This window comes from Procambarus clarkii, chromosome 23 (assembly GCF_040958095.1).
Source record: "Procambarus clarkii isolate CNS0578487 chromosome 23, FALCON_Pclarkii_2.0, whole genome shotgun sequence".
NCBI classification, from domain to species: domain Eukaryota; kingdom Metazoa; phylum Arthropoda; class Malacostraca; order Decapoda; family Cambaridae; genus Procambarus; species Procambarus clarkii.
Window position 1 is genome coordinate 14,185,867 of NC_091172.1, and position 15,558 is coordinate 14,201,424.

At 37.4% G+C, this 15,558-nt stretch overlaps 1 protein-coding gene across 1 annotated transcript in view; it reads right to left on the reverse strand.

The window, feature by feature from the left end:
- Positions 1 to 15,558, reverse strand: part of PIP5K59B (Phosphatidylinositol 4-phosphate 5-kinase 59B) — a 311,973-nt gene that overhangs the window by 203,077 nt on the left and 93,338 nt on the right. Inside the window, exon 14 of the mRNA XM_069329652.1 lies at positions 14,114 to 14,176. Coding sequence (XP_069185753.1) covers positions 14,114 to 14,176 — 63 coding nt within the window. The remainder of the gene's footprint in view (positions 1 to 14,113; positions 14,177 to 15,558) is intronic.

Below are 15,558 nucleotides of genomic sequence, written 5' to 3' on the forward strand. Positions count from 1 at the left end.
CTCGCAAGAGGTAAGCTGCAAGGGCCTCCCACACCTTCCTTGGTGGGATGCGAGAAGCCAAAACCTCCAGAAGAAGGGAACCAAGTAACCCAAGGGAACTCGGAACCGAACCCAGGGAGGAGTCGAACTCATAACAAAATCATACAGGGAGGAGGATAGGAAAATCCCTCAACCTGTAACAACAAGCCCCATGCCAAGGGTACCAAACACACAAGCAGAGACAAGTGGGGCCTAGGCCCCACCAAGTCAACTCCTCTCCAGCCCCAGAATCCTCTACGTCAGGACCCGGGGCCGAGCCCCCCTCTAAACCCTCTGCCTTTGGAGAAAAAGCAGAGTCCACCGGAAAAGTAGGGATGAAGAGGTCCCGCTGGCATGGCCCAAAAGCTCCGGCAGGAGGACCAGGCGCGAATGCCTCCGTCGCCGATCCGAAAGGGGGCAATCCCCGAAGCCGCGCGAGTCTCACTACTATACCAATATAATTCAGCGGGACATCCAGAAGGCAAGCAACTTCACACATTGCTGCAACCTAAACCTCACATGCAATACTAAAGCTGCCTGCCTGCACCCGAATATCAGTCTCAGTGGACTGGGTAAATGGAGTACAAGCAAAGAACACCACTCGCAAGACTCCGGGTCATAGGCGTCACTGACCCTTACAGACAGCAAGGTGATAGCAGACGGTGAGTGTCACCCTGAGACAAGGGGACAGAGCAACCTTCACACTGGCTCAAGGTGAGGTGGGACTCAGAGGTCTCCTCCATTGGACCACTGAGTCCTAAAGGGGGTTTCCAGGGCCCTTAGGCTGACTGCTAAGGGAAGCCCAGGCGAGGTACTGCTAACCAGTTATCCCATAGCTACCAAGCAAACAACTAAAAGCTGAACACCTGCAACATGTGCAAGCACGGGGACCTAGTGGAAGGCCACCAAAATCCTACAAGTGGTCCTACCGCCACACCAAGCAGACCCCCGCCAGGCAAAAAAAAAAAAAGCATGTCTCCAGGGGAACAGAACCAGTCACTATGCGTATATCAGACGGCTGCACAGTACCTCGCGCCCCAAAACGAAACTACCTCCTACCCAAGGAACAACAGGAGTAAGAACCTCCCCAGCTGAGCCCCCAAGTGCGGGCAATCACCGAGCAGCAACAGAACCACACGGAGGTAGCTGCTCCTGAACGGCTCATTGAAGATAACCGAGGCCACAAAGGCAGTACTTACGGGGCACCTAGGGAAGGTAGCCTTAGGTCCATACAGCCCCCAGTACTCTTGTGTTACTTCTGACTCGCATACCACCAAAACAGAGCAACAACACCGCACTGCAGCACTGCGCAAAGAGTGGAGCCAGAGCGATCGACCGTCACCAACACAACAGCCTCTTGAACCGAGGAGAGGTGCCAGCGTGGGGGTCTAGGACCCCCCGTCCCCCTCCCGGGGAGGGGGTGGGGGGGTTGTACAGACGGATGTGTGGCAGTTGTGGTAACGTCATGTTTGTTTCTTTGTTTTTGAGTTTTAAGTTCTGTTACTAGTTCAGCTTTTGGTTTGCAATTTTTGACCAGCAATAGTTTGTTTTAAGATTCCTACCTTTCTGGGTGCCTGACCTGGTAGATGGCAGACAACGACTGCTTCCAATTACACGGGGGTGTCTTTAGGCCATTGCTCCTCGTGCCTCTCTTCGAGGGGGGCCAGGTTCTGGCTCTGGTCCCCAGTAGGCTTAGAACTCCTTCGATTGACTGTTGCCACAGTCTAATATATCAACCCGTTCTCGCACTTTCTTACAGTCAATATTGACTTATTAAATACATGCATATGTGACATACTAAACATACTAGTTTACCTTGAAAAGCTTCATAGAAAACACCGACCTTTGAGAACGGGTTGAATATATACACATCAGCCCAGTATAGCTCCGGGGAGGCGAAGGGGCTCTCCACAGAAAAACTGGATAACAGGTGAGGAAAAAAGATTTACAGAAAATTTAATTTCAAATTTGTACAAGATGCTAACATGCAGCAGAATATAATAAAATTTGATAAACCAAAATATATTAAAAAGCCAAACAATTAGTTTGTACATGAGATTTGCAATACAAAAAAGCTGAGGCTCTAATTCTAGCATTATAGGAAGGCTGTCTAGCTGCTTTACACATGAAATTAAGTTATACAAAGAATGCTGTTGTTACTTAAGTATTGCCTCATGTCCTCTAATTTTAAAGTAAAAAATTATACTGTATACTGTATAAAGTATAATACAGTATTATTTAGCCCATTTACCAGAGTATCATGTCTGATCCCCCATAAAAGATCATATGCAACCATTATGATAATTCATATAAATAAAACCCACTATGATTTTCCATCTCTGCAAAGAACTTAATTATATAAAACTACCTAACACACACAGTAAATAAAAAATACATTTTGACTCATTTGGAGGGTGCAATAAATGTATCTCCACCACTTCATCTAAAATCTTAAATCAGGCACCCAACCCACAAATCTGAAAATGAAGAAGTGATGACATTTTGGCTCGACCTGGACAATTTTATCAAGTTGTGTAATCATAACTTGATAATAGTCTAGGATGGACAAAAACATCAATTCTTTTATTTTCAGATAAAGTATATGGATTGGATATTTCCAGCTGCATTATTATGCTATTGTCTAATATCCTAAATGTCACTGTTTGTCATACCAAGGCATAACATCGCAGTCTTGGTAAATACAGTATGTGAATGAATAAACGTGAACCCATATGGACTATAAACTTACATGTGTCTAATGTCAATAATTAAAGACTGCATGTGTCTAATGTCAGTAATTAAAGAAAATACACCTGAATGTTTTCCTAATCAGGCATTAATAGTGGTGTCTACAGGAAGAGAGATCTAGCTCTAGAGCTGGTAGATTTATATCTCAACATTTCAGTCTTTTGCCATATTATATTCCCCGCCCCCCCTCTTCTTCAGAATTTTGTATGCTGTGATTGTATCTCCTTTCCAAGGGGATTGTCTGCCTTTCCAAGAGTCATCAGTGTTTCTCATGGATTAGCCTTCTTATCTCTAGTACTAAATCTCATAGCAACCCTTAGGAATTATTAAATGTAGAATACATGGAACATTCTGACTTACTAAATGTGGGTTCCATGCAAGTGCTGTTTATTCAATGTCACTTCATACTGTATAGTATTTTGTAAGAATCTCTATTTGAGTTGCTAAATGCTAACTTTAGATTCATTAGTTTCAAGTACACTGATGTAGGATAAGTAAGACTATAGACGTATTGTGGATCGGCCATTATTCTTATATTGTTAATGTATCACATTTATTTTATGTATGCATTTTTATGGTTTTAAGTGACTATATTTGACCATGTGGGGACTTAGTCATTTGCCAAGCCATTTGGGATTAACTTTTTTTCAGTGATTACTGACTTTGTCAGTCCTTAGGGACTTTGTTTTTGACAGAGTTCCAGTGACCTATAGGTTTGTTAAGGTCTGGTGACTAAGTTACTCAATACTAGATACTTTAACGTTATGCGTCTAGAGAGACTTCAATTTTGATATTCCTTAGGGACTTTAATGTTGGATAGTTAAATTGAGTACAACTTAATAAATGTTAACATAGAAACACAAACTGCAGACTAGTATACATCTGTTCCTAAGTTTTGTGTGAACTAAGCCTGTGACTAGTTTAACTTCACAGCATCTAGTTTAAACCTAGTGCTCCAATGTTGTTGAGTTTAGTGAATCTTGAGCTTGACCTGTTTAACTTATTAGCATCTAGCTTCATTTAATAACCTCCAATGCTTATTAACTTTCATGTGTTTCTAAATAATATTTGTAAATAACTTGTGTTATACAGTATGTGAAAAGTTCACCCAAGTGGTGGTTCCATTACCATAGACTATATATAGCCCTAGACTAATTGACTGAAGAAGTGATTTACTTGAGGCCAAATGTGCCTAATATTGAGAATTGGGGAGTCCACACCACGAGTCTTACATAGGAACATAACAGTTCCATGACAAATAATAAAAATCATGTGACAACCCAATACAGTTAGTGAGCAAACTAGGCCCTTCTACCCATGCATCCTCACACAACCATGAGGCCTGGCAGGTGCCTGTCATTACTTTATTGCACACTTTTATTTAAACTGATTGCCTCACCAGTTTATCATACGTTTTTATCCAGACAAACCCAAAACGAATAACAGGCATATCCGGAGAAATAACCAGTAGTGTCTGAAAGCACATAGTTGTCTGTATAATATCTGATTGCATGTGGCCTTTAACATTTAGGGATCAAACTACAGCACAGGTCTGGACTAAGGCAATTTGTTAAGTTAGCCAAGGCTTAGAATAGCTCTAAAATTTGTGGAATAGAAATTCTACCATTACTTATGCTATGAAAATATATTAGACTCCTGTAAAGTAATTCACAGCAAAGATATTTCAATAGCACTGATAGATTGCAGAAGACAGCAAGAAGGAATCTATTTGAAGCTCAAAAATAATTTTTCAGCCTTAAATTTGACCCAAACTCAAAAACAAAAATTAATGCTTGAAATCTTCTCTTATATGTAAACTCATGTCTATGCTGAGAAAAAATTTAACAATGAAACTGGATGAATTAAACATTTTCATCAAGATCTGAAACTGTGAAACTGTTTCTCTTTAACCACCTGCTTTATTGATAAATTTAGATTTGATTGCATAAGAGAAGCCCAACTGAGCAGTATATTTGGTTTCTCCCTAAGGCAAAATTCTATTTTAACGTGTCACAATCTGCCATAACAGGCCGATCAACAACCCTTAATAGTGCAGTGGTGAACTTTTCAGACCCTAAGGTCATACTGGTATTAGTTTGCATTACACAATACTTAATTTAGCCCAGAATATAGACAGAAAAGAGCTTAAAACCAAGATTCGTTCCAGGAGCAACTTGACAACACAATACATTGCTTTGCTGTGCCTCAGTTACTTATCCAAGAAAATAAAGCCTACCCCGACTTATTTTTTTCTCGTCACATTTTAGTAACTTTGTCATAGGAAACACTAAAGTTTGTCAGGCATGACTTTCCTCTTTTAAAGCCATGCTGCCCTTTTGCTACAATTTATCCTTTACAGGCATTCCATTATTCTCAACTTGAGTTTTTTCCAGCACTTTACACTAGTGTATAATTTAGTGCCTCTTGTCTGTCCCCTTTTTGAATATTACTTAATTGCCTTTTCCAATACTGTAGATATCCTGCGTTGAGTATTTTATTTAAAACATAAGCTAGCAGATAATTTACTTCTGCTGCCTCCTTTAGTAGCCATAATAATATCAAGTGTGGTCCTGTTTTATTGTATCTAGTTCTTACAGGTAGTTTCTTTTACCTCTTAAACAGCTACTATTATATCCTCTAAATGTGCCTTCTGCCCGTTTCTTCTTGAAATCTCTCAAGTTCCCGACACATTTTATGTCATTTTCTTTAAGAACTTTCCCTTGTTTCATCAGCTTCATCACATGGTTTCTTACCATTGTTATTCTCCTTGTATGGATAAACAACAGCTTTGGTTTGTCCTTTGCTTTTGCCATAATGTAATTTTCAAATTGACTATGCTTCTCTACTGACTTAAAACAGTACCCATTTCTCACTCTCTTTTAATTTTTAATGCCTTTCTTTTGTCATCTGTTCTAAGTTCTCAGTACTTTTTGCATGCTTTTTGGTCATTTTCTTGCCTGCTTTGCCAATTAAACAAAGGTGTTGATTTGCTTTTCAAGTTCTCTATCTCCTAATTGAGTGGTACAAATTTTGCTTTGTGATATTCACATAAGCAACAAATGCCTTCATCTCATGTGTCTTCTTCCTTTCCAATTCTCTCTTACATTGGATATCTCTCAGATAAGAAAATACAGGTGGGTGAAGGCCTGTCTGTAATCTCTGACCTACTTTGAAATGTTTCTTGGTTTAACCCTCCACTTTAGCTCCACTACATATTCAAACTTGGCAATGTGTCTTGTCAATTTTTGCCTGGAAAGGCTTTTAGATTACTGTTCAGCATGTTTCTGTCTACATTCTGGGCTGTACAGTATTTAGCCTTCTCCAATGATTTTCCTAGCATCAGTATAAACCAACAAAGATGTGAAAATTTCTTCACCATAATAGTATGGTATGTGGACCTTCTCTGACTGCTAAGTTGCAGATACTCATTAATTTTTGTATTAATTTCTAGATTTATTGTTTCTGATATTACCCAATTAATTATCAAAAGAAAGCACTAGGCCAGGAATACTTATAGCATCATCTATGTTACAGATTATTTCCCACATATCATTTAGGATGACAAGAAATATAAGCAAAAACCAGTTTTGTCATTCCTTAGTGGCATTTTAACTCAAACTTAACCTTTAGTTTCATTAATTTGTATCCACCAAAATTTTATTTCAAGCCTTTGCATACATGTTATTTGTATATCATTACTTTTATTATGATAAAAAGGCCTCTGAACATTAATAATACACTTTCAAGATTGTTATAATATTAAGATTGAAATGCTTACTATTTAAGTTTAAAATGTGCATTTATATTATATTCAAGACAATCCCTAAAATAAATCAGATTATACAGCTTAAAAGAAATTGATCACTATCATAATCATTAACTGTATTAGTATGAATATTTGCTCACCTCTAACGCTATCAATGCTCATTACAATACACTTAAAATTGTGTAACCTCTGCTGAAAAGAAAATATGGCATCAACTAAGACATGATCTACTTCTTTGAAATGTAATATTGTATTCAACAATATGCCATGCAATGGGGTCTAACAAATAAGGCTTCATGTTAAAAAAAAAAAAACATCCTGACAGAAGTCATAAACATGACACACACACACAAGATTGCATGCACAAAGATCAAAGTTAAATTCATATAAAATTTAAAAATATATAAAATATAATTGTAGAGGCTTCATAAATATAAAGTGTGGTGCTGGCTATGTGTATTAGTGTAATTACATAAGTGTAGTTACAGGATAAGAGCTACGCTCGTGGTGTCCTGTCTTCCCAGTACTCTGTCATATAAAGTTTGAAACTATTAACAGTTTTTGCCTCCACTACCACCTCACTTCACTTGTTCCAGCCATCTACCATTCTGTTTACAATAGAAAACTTTCTAATATTTTTTCGGCACCTATGTTTTCTTAGCTTGAATCAGTGTCCTCTTGATGTTGCTTATTTCAGGAATTCCTCTTTATCAATTCCTGTTATTATTTTTAAGTGGTGATCATATCCCTTCTTTCTTCTATCTTCTAGTTTTGGCATATTTAACGCCTCTAGCTTCTGCTCGTAACTCTTGTTTTTCAGTTCAGGAAGTCATTTTGTAGCATGCCTTTGCACTTTTTCCAGTTCATTGATGTGCTTCTTGAGATAAAAGCACCATATAACTGCTGCATATTCCAATTTTGGTCTCACAAAAATCATGAACTGGTTTCTTTAGTATATCACTATCCATGTAATTAAAAGCAAGTCAGAAGTTGGAAAGCATCGCATACACTCCTCTCACAATGTTGTGTGTGTGTTCCTCTGGTGACAGTTTACTCTCCAAAACCACCCCTAGGTCTCATTCTTTATTAGAACTCCCTAATTCCTTTCCACATAATTTGTAAGTTGTGTGTTGTCTATTTTCTTTGATTCCACATTCTATAACATGGAATTTATTCACATTGAATTCCCTTTGCCACATGTCACTCCAAGAACTTATTTTATCTAGATCAATTTGAAGGACATACAATCATCTGCATCTCCAATCTTTGCCAGTATCTTAGCATTTGTATGAGTGTAAGCATGCATGGAATAATGTGTTCATGTGGAGGAAAGAGTGATACCAAAATGTGCTCTTGCACATTCATGTTATGCATGTGGATGTGAATGATTGGCTTTTGAGCCCGCTTCTTCACTTTCAGGTACTGTATCTGGTGTAACACTAGCTTACTCTCTTGTTACTATGGCTGATCTATTAAATTGGAAGTGAAGCAGCCTCAATCACAAACTGTGTTTATTTAATTCCACATGTTCAATAGTCATTCAATGAATTAGTACTACTATATATATAACTATGGCACATTTGTATATCCAATTCCCATCTGTGTTCAAGTCCTAATTTCCCTCATATGCAATATCATGACTGTTTTCTCTGGATCATCTTCCCTCCAGATGTGTAGGTTCAATACCTGAACCTGGTCTTGTAGCTTAGGTTTCAAATTTGCAGGTTCAGCCGATACTTGCTGCATATCTGTGAGCCCTTTCAATTTTTATTTGGCCTCAATGTGTTTGTGTTCCATTCTGTGCAAAATGCTATGCATGTTAGTAGCTTTGCAAGAATGTAAGAACACAAATATTATGTACTTTCACAACCCAATGTACCTTCTTGTGTATAAATAAATAAATTAAATAAATTAAATAAATACTGCATACTACATGGATGGTTCAACAAGTTGCATATAGAATTCTGAAAGCATCTTTGCTCAGGTTCCAAAAGTTTGCTCTGATATCTGTCAACTTTGCACACACTGCAGAACTTATTTAAATACATCAGGAACAGAAGGGATCTCAGTAGCAATCCCTGTAGGACCCTGCATGTCCTCACTATTCATTTCACCATCTCATGATTACCTTATTTGGTATCAAAATCTTGCCACCACCTGACCTGGTTGTCCACCCACGTTATCTCCAACATGCCTCAAGTTACATGTGAGAACCTTTTTACCTTCGTGTGTATGATTTGACAGTGGTAAACACTGATTCTGCTCGAGCCTCCTCCTTGTGTTGCTAGTTATAATACTTCATCTCATTTCAGGTTTGCACAATGTAAGACACCTATTTTTCCCTGCATTTGCTAGCTTGGAATCTGAGCACCCTCCCTTACTTTGAGATGGATGTGCCTGTTTCAGTAGAGCTCTGCATTATTGGTGGGGCCATTCAGCACCCAGCGATGAGCCTTCTTCACTGGTTGCAGGCCCTAAATGCTCTCGGCTTTTACAAAACTGCCAGTAAGAATTTTGCTGGAGGCAGATTTTTTAACACAGCATTTTCACGTAGTTTGGCCCGGAGCATTGGAACTCAGGTTAGAATTACTGGCATCTCTTTTCTTTGCATGTGAAAATACCTGTGTTTTTCTCCTAGGATGGATTAGAGGTCTTTCTTGGTGGCCTTCCATTTTCCCTTCTGCACCATGTTGAGAAGCCGTCAATGTGGGGAGGTCTTCAATCAAAAGATGATTTTATGAGCCTCATGGTTTCTCATCAATTCTTCCTGAACTTTGGTGACTAAGCTAGATGAAGCCTTTTAGAGATGATAATGTGGTATTACACTGCATCCCAATTTAAACTTTATACTAACTTGCAAATAATGGTAGGATGTACCCATTTTAACCAGCATCTTTCTTTATGTTGGATTCTAGCCTAGTCATTTGGTGTTATTACTGCAGCAATATAGGGACCATGCATCTGATCTGATGCAGTCTGCAACACAGTTTGGCTCCTCTGTCTTTTCTGTGTTCTTTTATCAAAATGCCACCTCCAGGAGGCAAGGCAGCAAATGCAAAATAACCCAATAGAAAAGCAGAGGTGAAATTAGTATACAAAGATACAATTCTGTCAACATCAAGGGCCCAAGATTCGTCTATACTCTCCCTCTAAACATAAGGGGTAAAACTGACACCCCCTTCACTGCACTCGAGAAAATTTTATAAACACTACCTAATGATAACTTATCAACCTGGGCTGCAATTCATGTCAGACTGCAAGAAGATGCATTTAACACTTTCGCCCACTAATGACGAAGTATGGAGTCAAAATTTTGGTACCTTATTTCCACTAATGACGAAGTATGGTGTAAAAAAAAAAAAAAAAAAAAAAAAAAAAAAAAAAAAAAAAAAAAAAAAAAAAAAAAAGCCTGTTTTCGTCTCTTATGTGGGAGGAGCGCACCGTGGTTTTGGACATTATATGTCTATACTCCAGTAGGGAATTTCATTGCGAATACATTGATACCAAAATAAAAGACCTAGGACAAGAATTGAAGTAACAAAGTTGAAGAGAGTAAACACATTTTATTGCTCTTGATGAGCGCTCATGGGGGTAATATTTTGTCACACTCTCTGTATGCTATGGGTGGTACGCCGGGCTTTTGGACTTTATATATGCATATACTCCTGTAGGGAATTCTATTGCGAACCCAATGATACCAAAATGAAAGACCTACTACGAGAATTGAGGTGATCAAGTGAAAAGAGTGTACACATTTCATTGCTCTTTAGCGCTCCCGGGTAACATGCTCTCACTTTCTCCGTTTTGTGCAGGTGATACGCCGGGCTTTCGGACTCCATATGTATTTAATCGCGTAGAGAATTCTATTGCGAACACATTGATATCAAACTGAAAAACCTAGGACGAGAATTGAGATGACAAAGTAGAAAAGAGTATGCACTTTTCAGTATTACTGCTCTCTCTAATGGAATACCCTGTTCTCTTCTGGGTAACCGCGGCCTGTTTTCATCACATCGTGGGTGGAGCGCGCCACAGTTTTTAACATTATATGCATACACTCCTGTTGGGAATTCTATTCCAAACCCATTGATACCAAAATGAAAGACCTAGGAGAAAAATTGAGGTGACCAAAGTGAAAAGAGTGTACACATTTTATCGCTCTTGAGCACTCTCACCTTGTTTGTTGCGGGTGGTAAGCCGGGCTTTTGGAGTGTATATGCTTTTAGTTCTGTAGAGCATTCTATTGCGAACACATTGATACAAAATTGAAAAACCTAGGATGAGAATTAAGGTGACAAAGTTGAAAAAAAAGTATGCACTTCTCAGTATTGCCGCGCACTCCCGCGGAACGCCCAAAACCACTGGGAAAGGAGGACCTATCTCTCTGGAACTGCGAAAGTGTTAATTAACAGCGTGGTTACTAGACCACCAACCAGAAGGCCTGATCAGAGACCAGATTGTTAATCCACAGAGCCAACACAAGGTAACCATGAGAAGGCCTTGTTGGCTGCCATCAATTTGTTTTCCTTGGGAAAGAAGTGTACATTTTCAAGTTTTTGGGATTTGGACTAGAAGGTTTTACCTGTTATACTGGGAAGTGTTTTTTCTTGAGGGAACTCCCTATTTTCTGAACAGAGCCATGTATATATATATACCGGTTGTGTCTCAGGATGTTGGGCTTTTATAGTACCATGTTCAGATTCTCTTTTTGATTCTAGTTTTGGTTTTGTCTTTCTGAGTGCAATTGGGTGGACTCAACTCAAAAGTAGGGCTTGCTTCCTCCTCCAATGCTGTTGTACTAGCTAGTACTGACACCTGGTGGTGATGAGTGAAGTTCATAGCTTCCTAGTTATGGAATTTTTAAAGAGATGCTTGGCTTTCTTATAATTTCAACGAACATTCGAATGGAGTGTCGAGTAGTCTGATATATTCAATTACGTCATAATGAGAGGATTACCTTGGTGGCCTTGGTGGTTGAACGAAGTACTCTCTACAGTGGTTCCCAGCCCACAGACAATGGACCACAACCATTTGAAAGCATATATACTTGTTTCAATACGGGCTCAAAGTTGCCCACCCCATGCTATTGCTAATAGTGACTGGGAGGTGAGCCCATGGCCCAGGCTAGGGGAAGTAACTGAGGTGCTGCTAAGAAACTAGTATTTCATTCCACTCTAAGCCCAATATCTCAATAATCTGAACAAATCCACAGGTGCCATGATGAGGGTTTGAACCTACGTCTGTGAGGATCCCAGACGCTGCCTTAATCGACTAGGCTACGACATGGTCAAAAGAAATGCAACCGGGAGTTCCACTGGACTCGCACGGATCTTGCAGTCTCTTCGAGAGACAAACCAGGGTTTTACACAATTCCCCCAAATGCACTCGGGCCCTGTCAATAAGCCGTTCTACCTCTTCGCCCTTACTTCATTACACACAGAAATCATGAGATCAAATCAAGATGAGAAATCAAGAGATTTGTTCATTTGATGCATCACGTTATTGTGATTTCTGTGAGTAATAATCGAAGTTATAATCTCTACCTATTATTAGTTAAAGTGTCCTTTTTTCCTACAGAGGTCAAACCAATTCTCTATTATCAGGCAAAATGCAAATGCAATTTCTATATATTCAATTCCTTCATTCCTAAGTAATGGCATGATATACCCTCTTCTAGAAGTAGGTGGTTCTTCACACCCATCTACTTCATACCTAATATATGATATGCATTATTCATTCTATATTTGGTAAATGTTTTATATTGTTTACATTAAACTTATTACTAAATATAAAGCTCTCAATAGTTTCAATCTAATAACATGCCTAATGGTGACATTACACAATTGATTGCCAAAAAGTAAAACATTTGAAAGAAAACTTCTAATTCTAATTTAGAATGTGCTGTAAAAGTATTATACAGTTTGTTTAACCTGTAGATAGCTTGTGCCTATATATAGATAACTGCCATCTAAAAAGACATGAAACAAAGATACATAACACACTATAAAATGCTACAAGATTTAAGAACACAATGCTGTAATTATTTCGGGTTAAAATATTTAGAGCCGGACAATACATCACTCGGACTAAGAGAGACCCTGATGGGACTGTGATGATGCAAGAACACATTACACTTCCACAGACACACCAGCTAGCTAACAGTTTACCTCACTACATGTGTCATGCAAAGCACACCAAAAAGTACAATAATCAATGTGTATTTAGTATTATTCTATAGCAAGCAGCTTGTGTCAAATAATTTGCATGTATCTGGTGTATTATGCATCGTGCTATGGAGGTGTGTGCGTCTATAATGTTGATTACAACGAAAAAAATGAAAGAAAGAAATTAAGGATTTTAATGTATTTTTAACTAAATGTTTGTTAGAAATTTTTGCAAAAATATTACACATGATAAATACAAATTATTAATAAAGTAAAAAATTACAAAAAACACACACTACATTAATATATATATATATATATATATATATATATATATATATATATATATATATATATATATATATATATATGTATGTATGTATGTATGTATGTGTGTATATATATGAATGTATGTATACACATGAGTAAAAACAGAAAAGACTATTAGAGAAAGGCAGTAGGTATTTGAAAATAAGATTTGAGTGCATGTGAGATGGATCACATGGAAAATAGAGATGGAAGATAGATATATATCTAATGTTTACACAAAATGTAATAAATTTATAATGAACTCTTCACAAATAATAAAAAAATACAAATAACAAATACCTTAAAGTATAAAAAAGGATGCCATTCAAATTACATTTCTACATAAAATAACAAGATGACAAAGTGTTTACACAATACAATGAAACAAAAAATAATTAAAGCCAGGAGAAAACCCAGACATGACAATAAAAGTTTATTCAACAAAGCATAAATAATGCAATCAAAAGAGACACCCCCAAGAAATAAGATACTAAATTAGGGTGAAAGAGTATAAAACACAGATTCAAGCAGCGAAGATTAGGAAGATGCCACAAATGCAGAGAAGATGTGAAGTTACCCAGAACTAAAATAATAAAGGAGGAGGATATGCAGTGATAAAGAGCAAATGCCATATTCAAAGAAATACCTAAGGACCAGTTAAAGCACACTTAAGGGGTGAACACCTATAATAAATTAAGTATGAAATAAAATCATGATAATGAGAATCAACTAAATAGAAGACCAAGAAAAGGATAACAGAAAAGTAAGACTACAGAGAGAGTAGTAACATTAAACTATATTACTGTACTTGTATTCTGGAAAGTATTGCCAAAAAATGGGAAGAGAAGGATAGGCTAAGACAAAACAGAAGATTTCCTAGAGTAAACAAGGTTAACACAGGAAACACAATGAGATTAAGAAAAATATGTGTAAGGAAATTATGATGAAACTGAAGTACTGTAATATTAAGATAAATAATTATAAATCATACATAAAAAAAATACAGCAAAGTTATAAATCGAATTAAAAAGCTATGTAAAACAGGAAAAAAGTTAAGAGAGAAAGAATGAAGATGAGATGGAGAAGTGTCAGATGTGGGTCTTCATACCTATGTAGCTGGAGACCAGATTTCGGAATTTGCGGTGGCCGCCTTTGATTTCTGGAAGGTCCACTAGTGGTAAGAGACCAACCACCCAACCAACCAATGAACGGGAGGGAGCACAACAGAGAGCAAGCAGAACAACAGTGTATGTTAGTTAGAGGACCCCTGCAGGCACCAACACAACGGCTTGTAACTCATGTTGCCATTCTTGGGTGTTGCCACGGACAGCAATAAGTCAAGCCATTCTGAGCCCCAAGTCAAAGGTGTAAACAAGCTGTGTTCTTCCCAAAAGTTGAACCACAAATACCAGAAGAGCAATGTAGATAACTCCCACAATCTCCCTCAACAGAAGCCCTTAAAATGGCAAGCTGTGTTCTACTTACTGTTTTACTCTGAATGCCTTGTAGTATAAACTTATGTAAACATGTTGCAAAATCCCTCTTGAAAATATGTAATGTGTAATAATTTCACCAATGAGCTTTAAGATAGAGATTCTTCTGTTTAGTATGAAGTGAATCATTTGCTCTTAAATTCTCAATGAATATTTCAATTTCAATATAGTAATTTGACTTAGGTAGTCATAATATGAAAGTCCTGCACTCCCAAATGAGAAATTGAATCCTACAGTCTCTTCCCAAATACCTGTTGATGTGCTGGCAATACATAGTCAATAAATTATGCATTGTTTACACACTTTTTCAAGTAAACACAGTTTCCCATAATGGCTTACTACATTGAAATAGTATCCTATTTATATACTGTATACTGACATTCAGAAATTGAATTGTTACCTTCAGTTACATCAAGGTGAGCTTCTATCATCTGAGGCACATATATACATAGATAAACAAATATTTTTACTAGCACATCCTATGGTAAGCACTGATAAAAGCCTCATACATAATTCAACATATCTGGCTCTAATTTCCTATCATCACTCACCTGTCACTGAAAAAATTTAAAACTGAAAACTTGCTGGAGTCTAATTGAAATGCTAAGATTAAATTGTTATTACTGTATATCAAATACAATTTGTGAATAGATTTTATGAAGTTACACAAAATAATACTTACAATTGTCTTAAACTGGGAAATTTCATTAATGGCACTCATCATGAGTAAGTTGACTATATAAATTGTCAACACATATTTGCTGTCCATTAAAATATTATGATGCAAGTTGAATGAGCCAGATCAATAGCTTTTCATCTGTGAATGAGTAGAGACAACGAGATACCTCATTTTCCAAGGACAATTCGGCCTGTTCTTACTCACACTAACAATAAATAATAAACAAGAACAAAACCTGTGGGACAAAAACATAAAACAAAGCAGTGCAAGAAATATCCAAAGGCTAAACGTGAAACAGAGCATGGACGGTGGAAACTTATAAATCTACAAATACGTCCCGGGCAACATGAAAACATAATACACGTGACACAACCAAGCAAT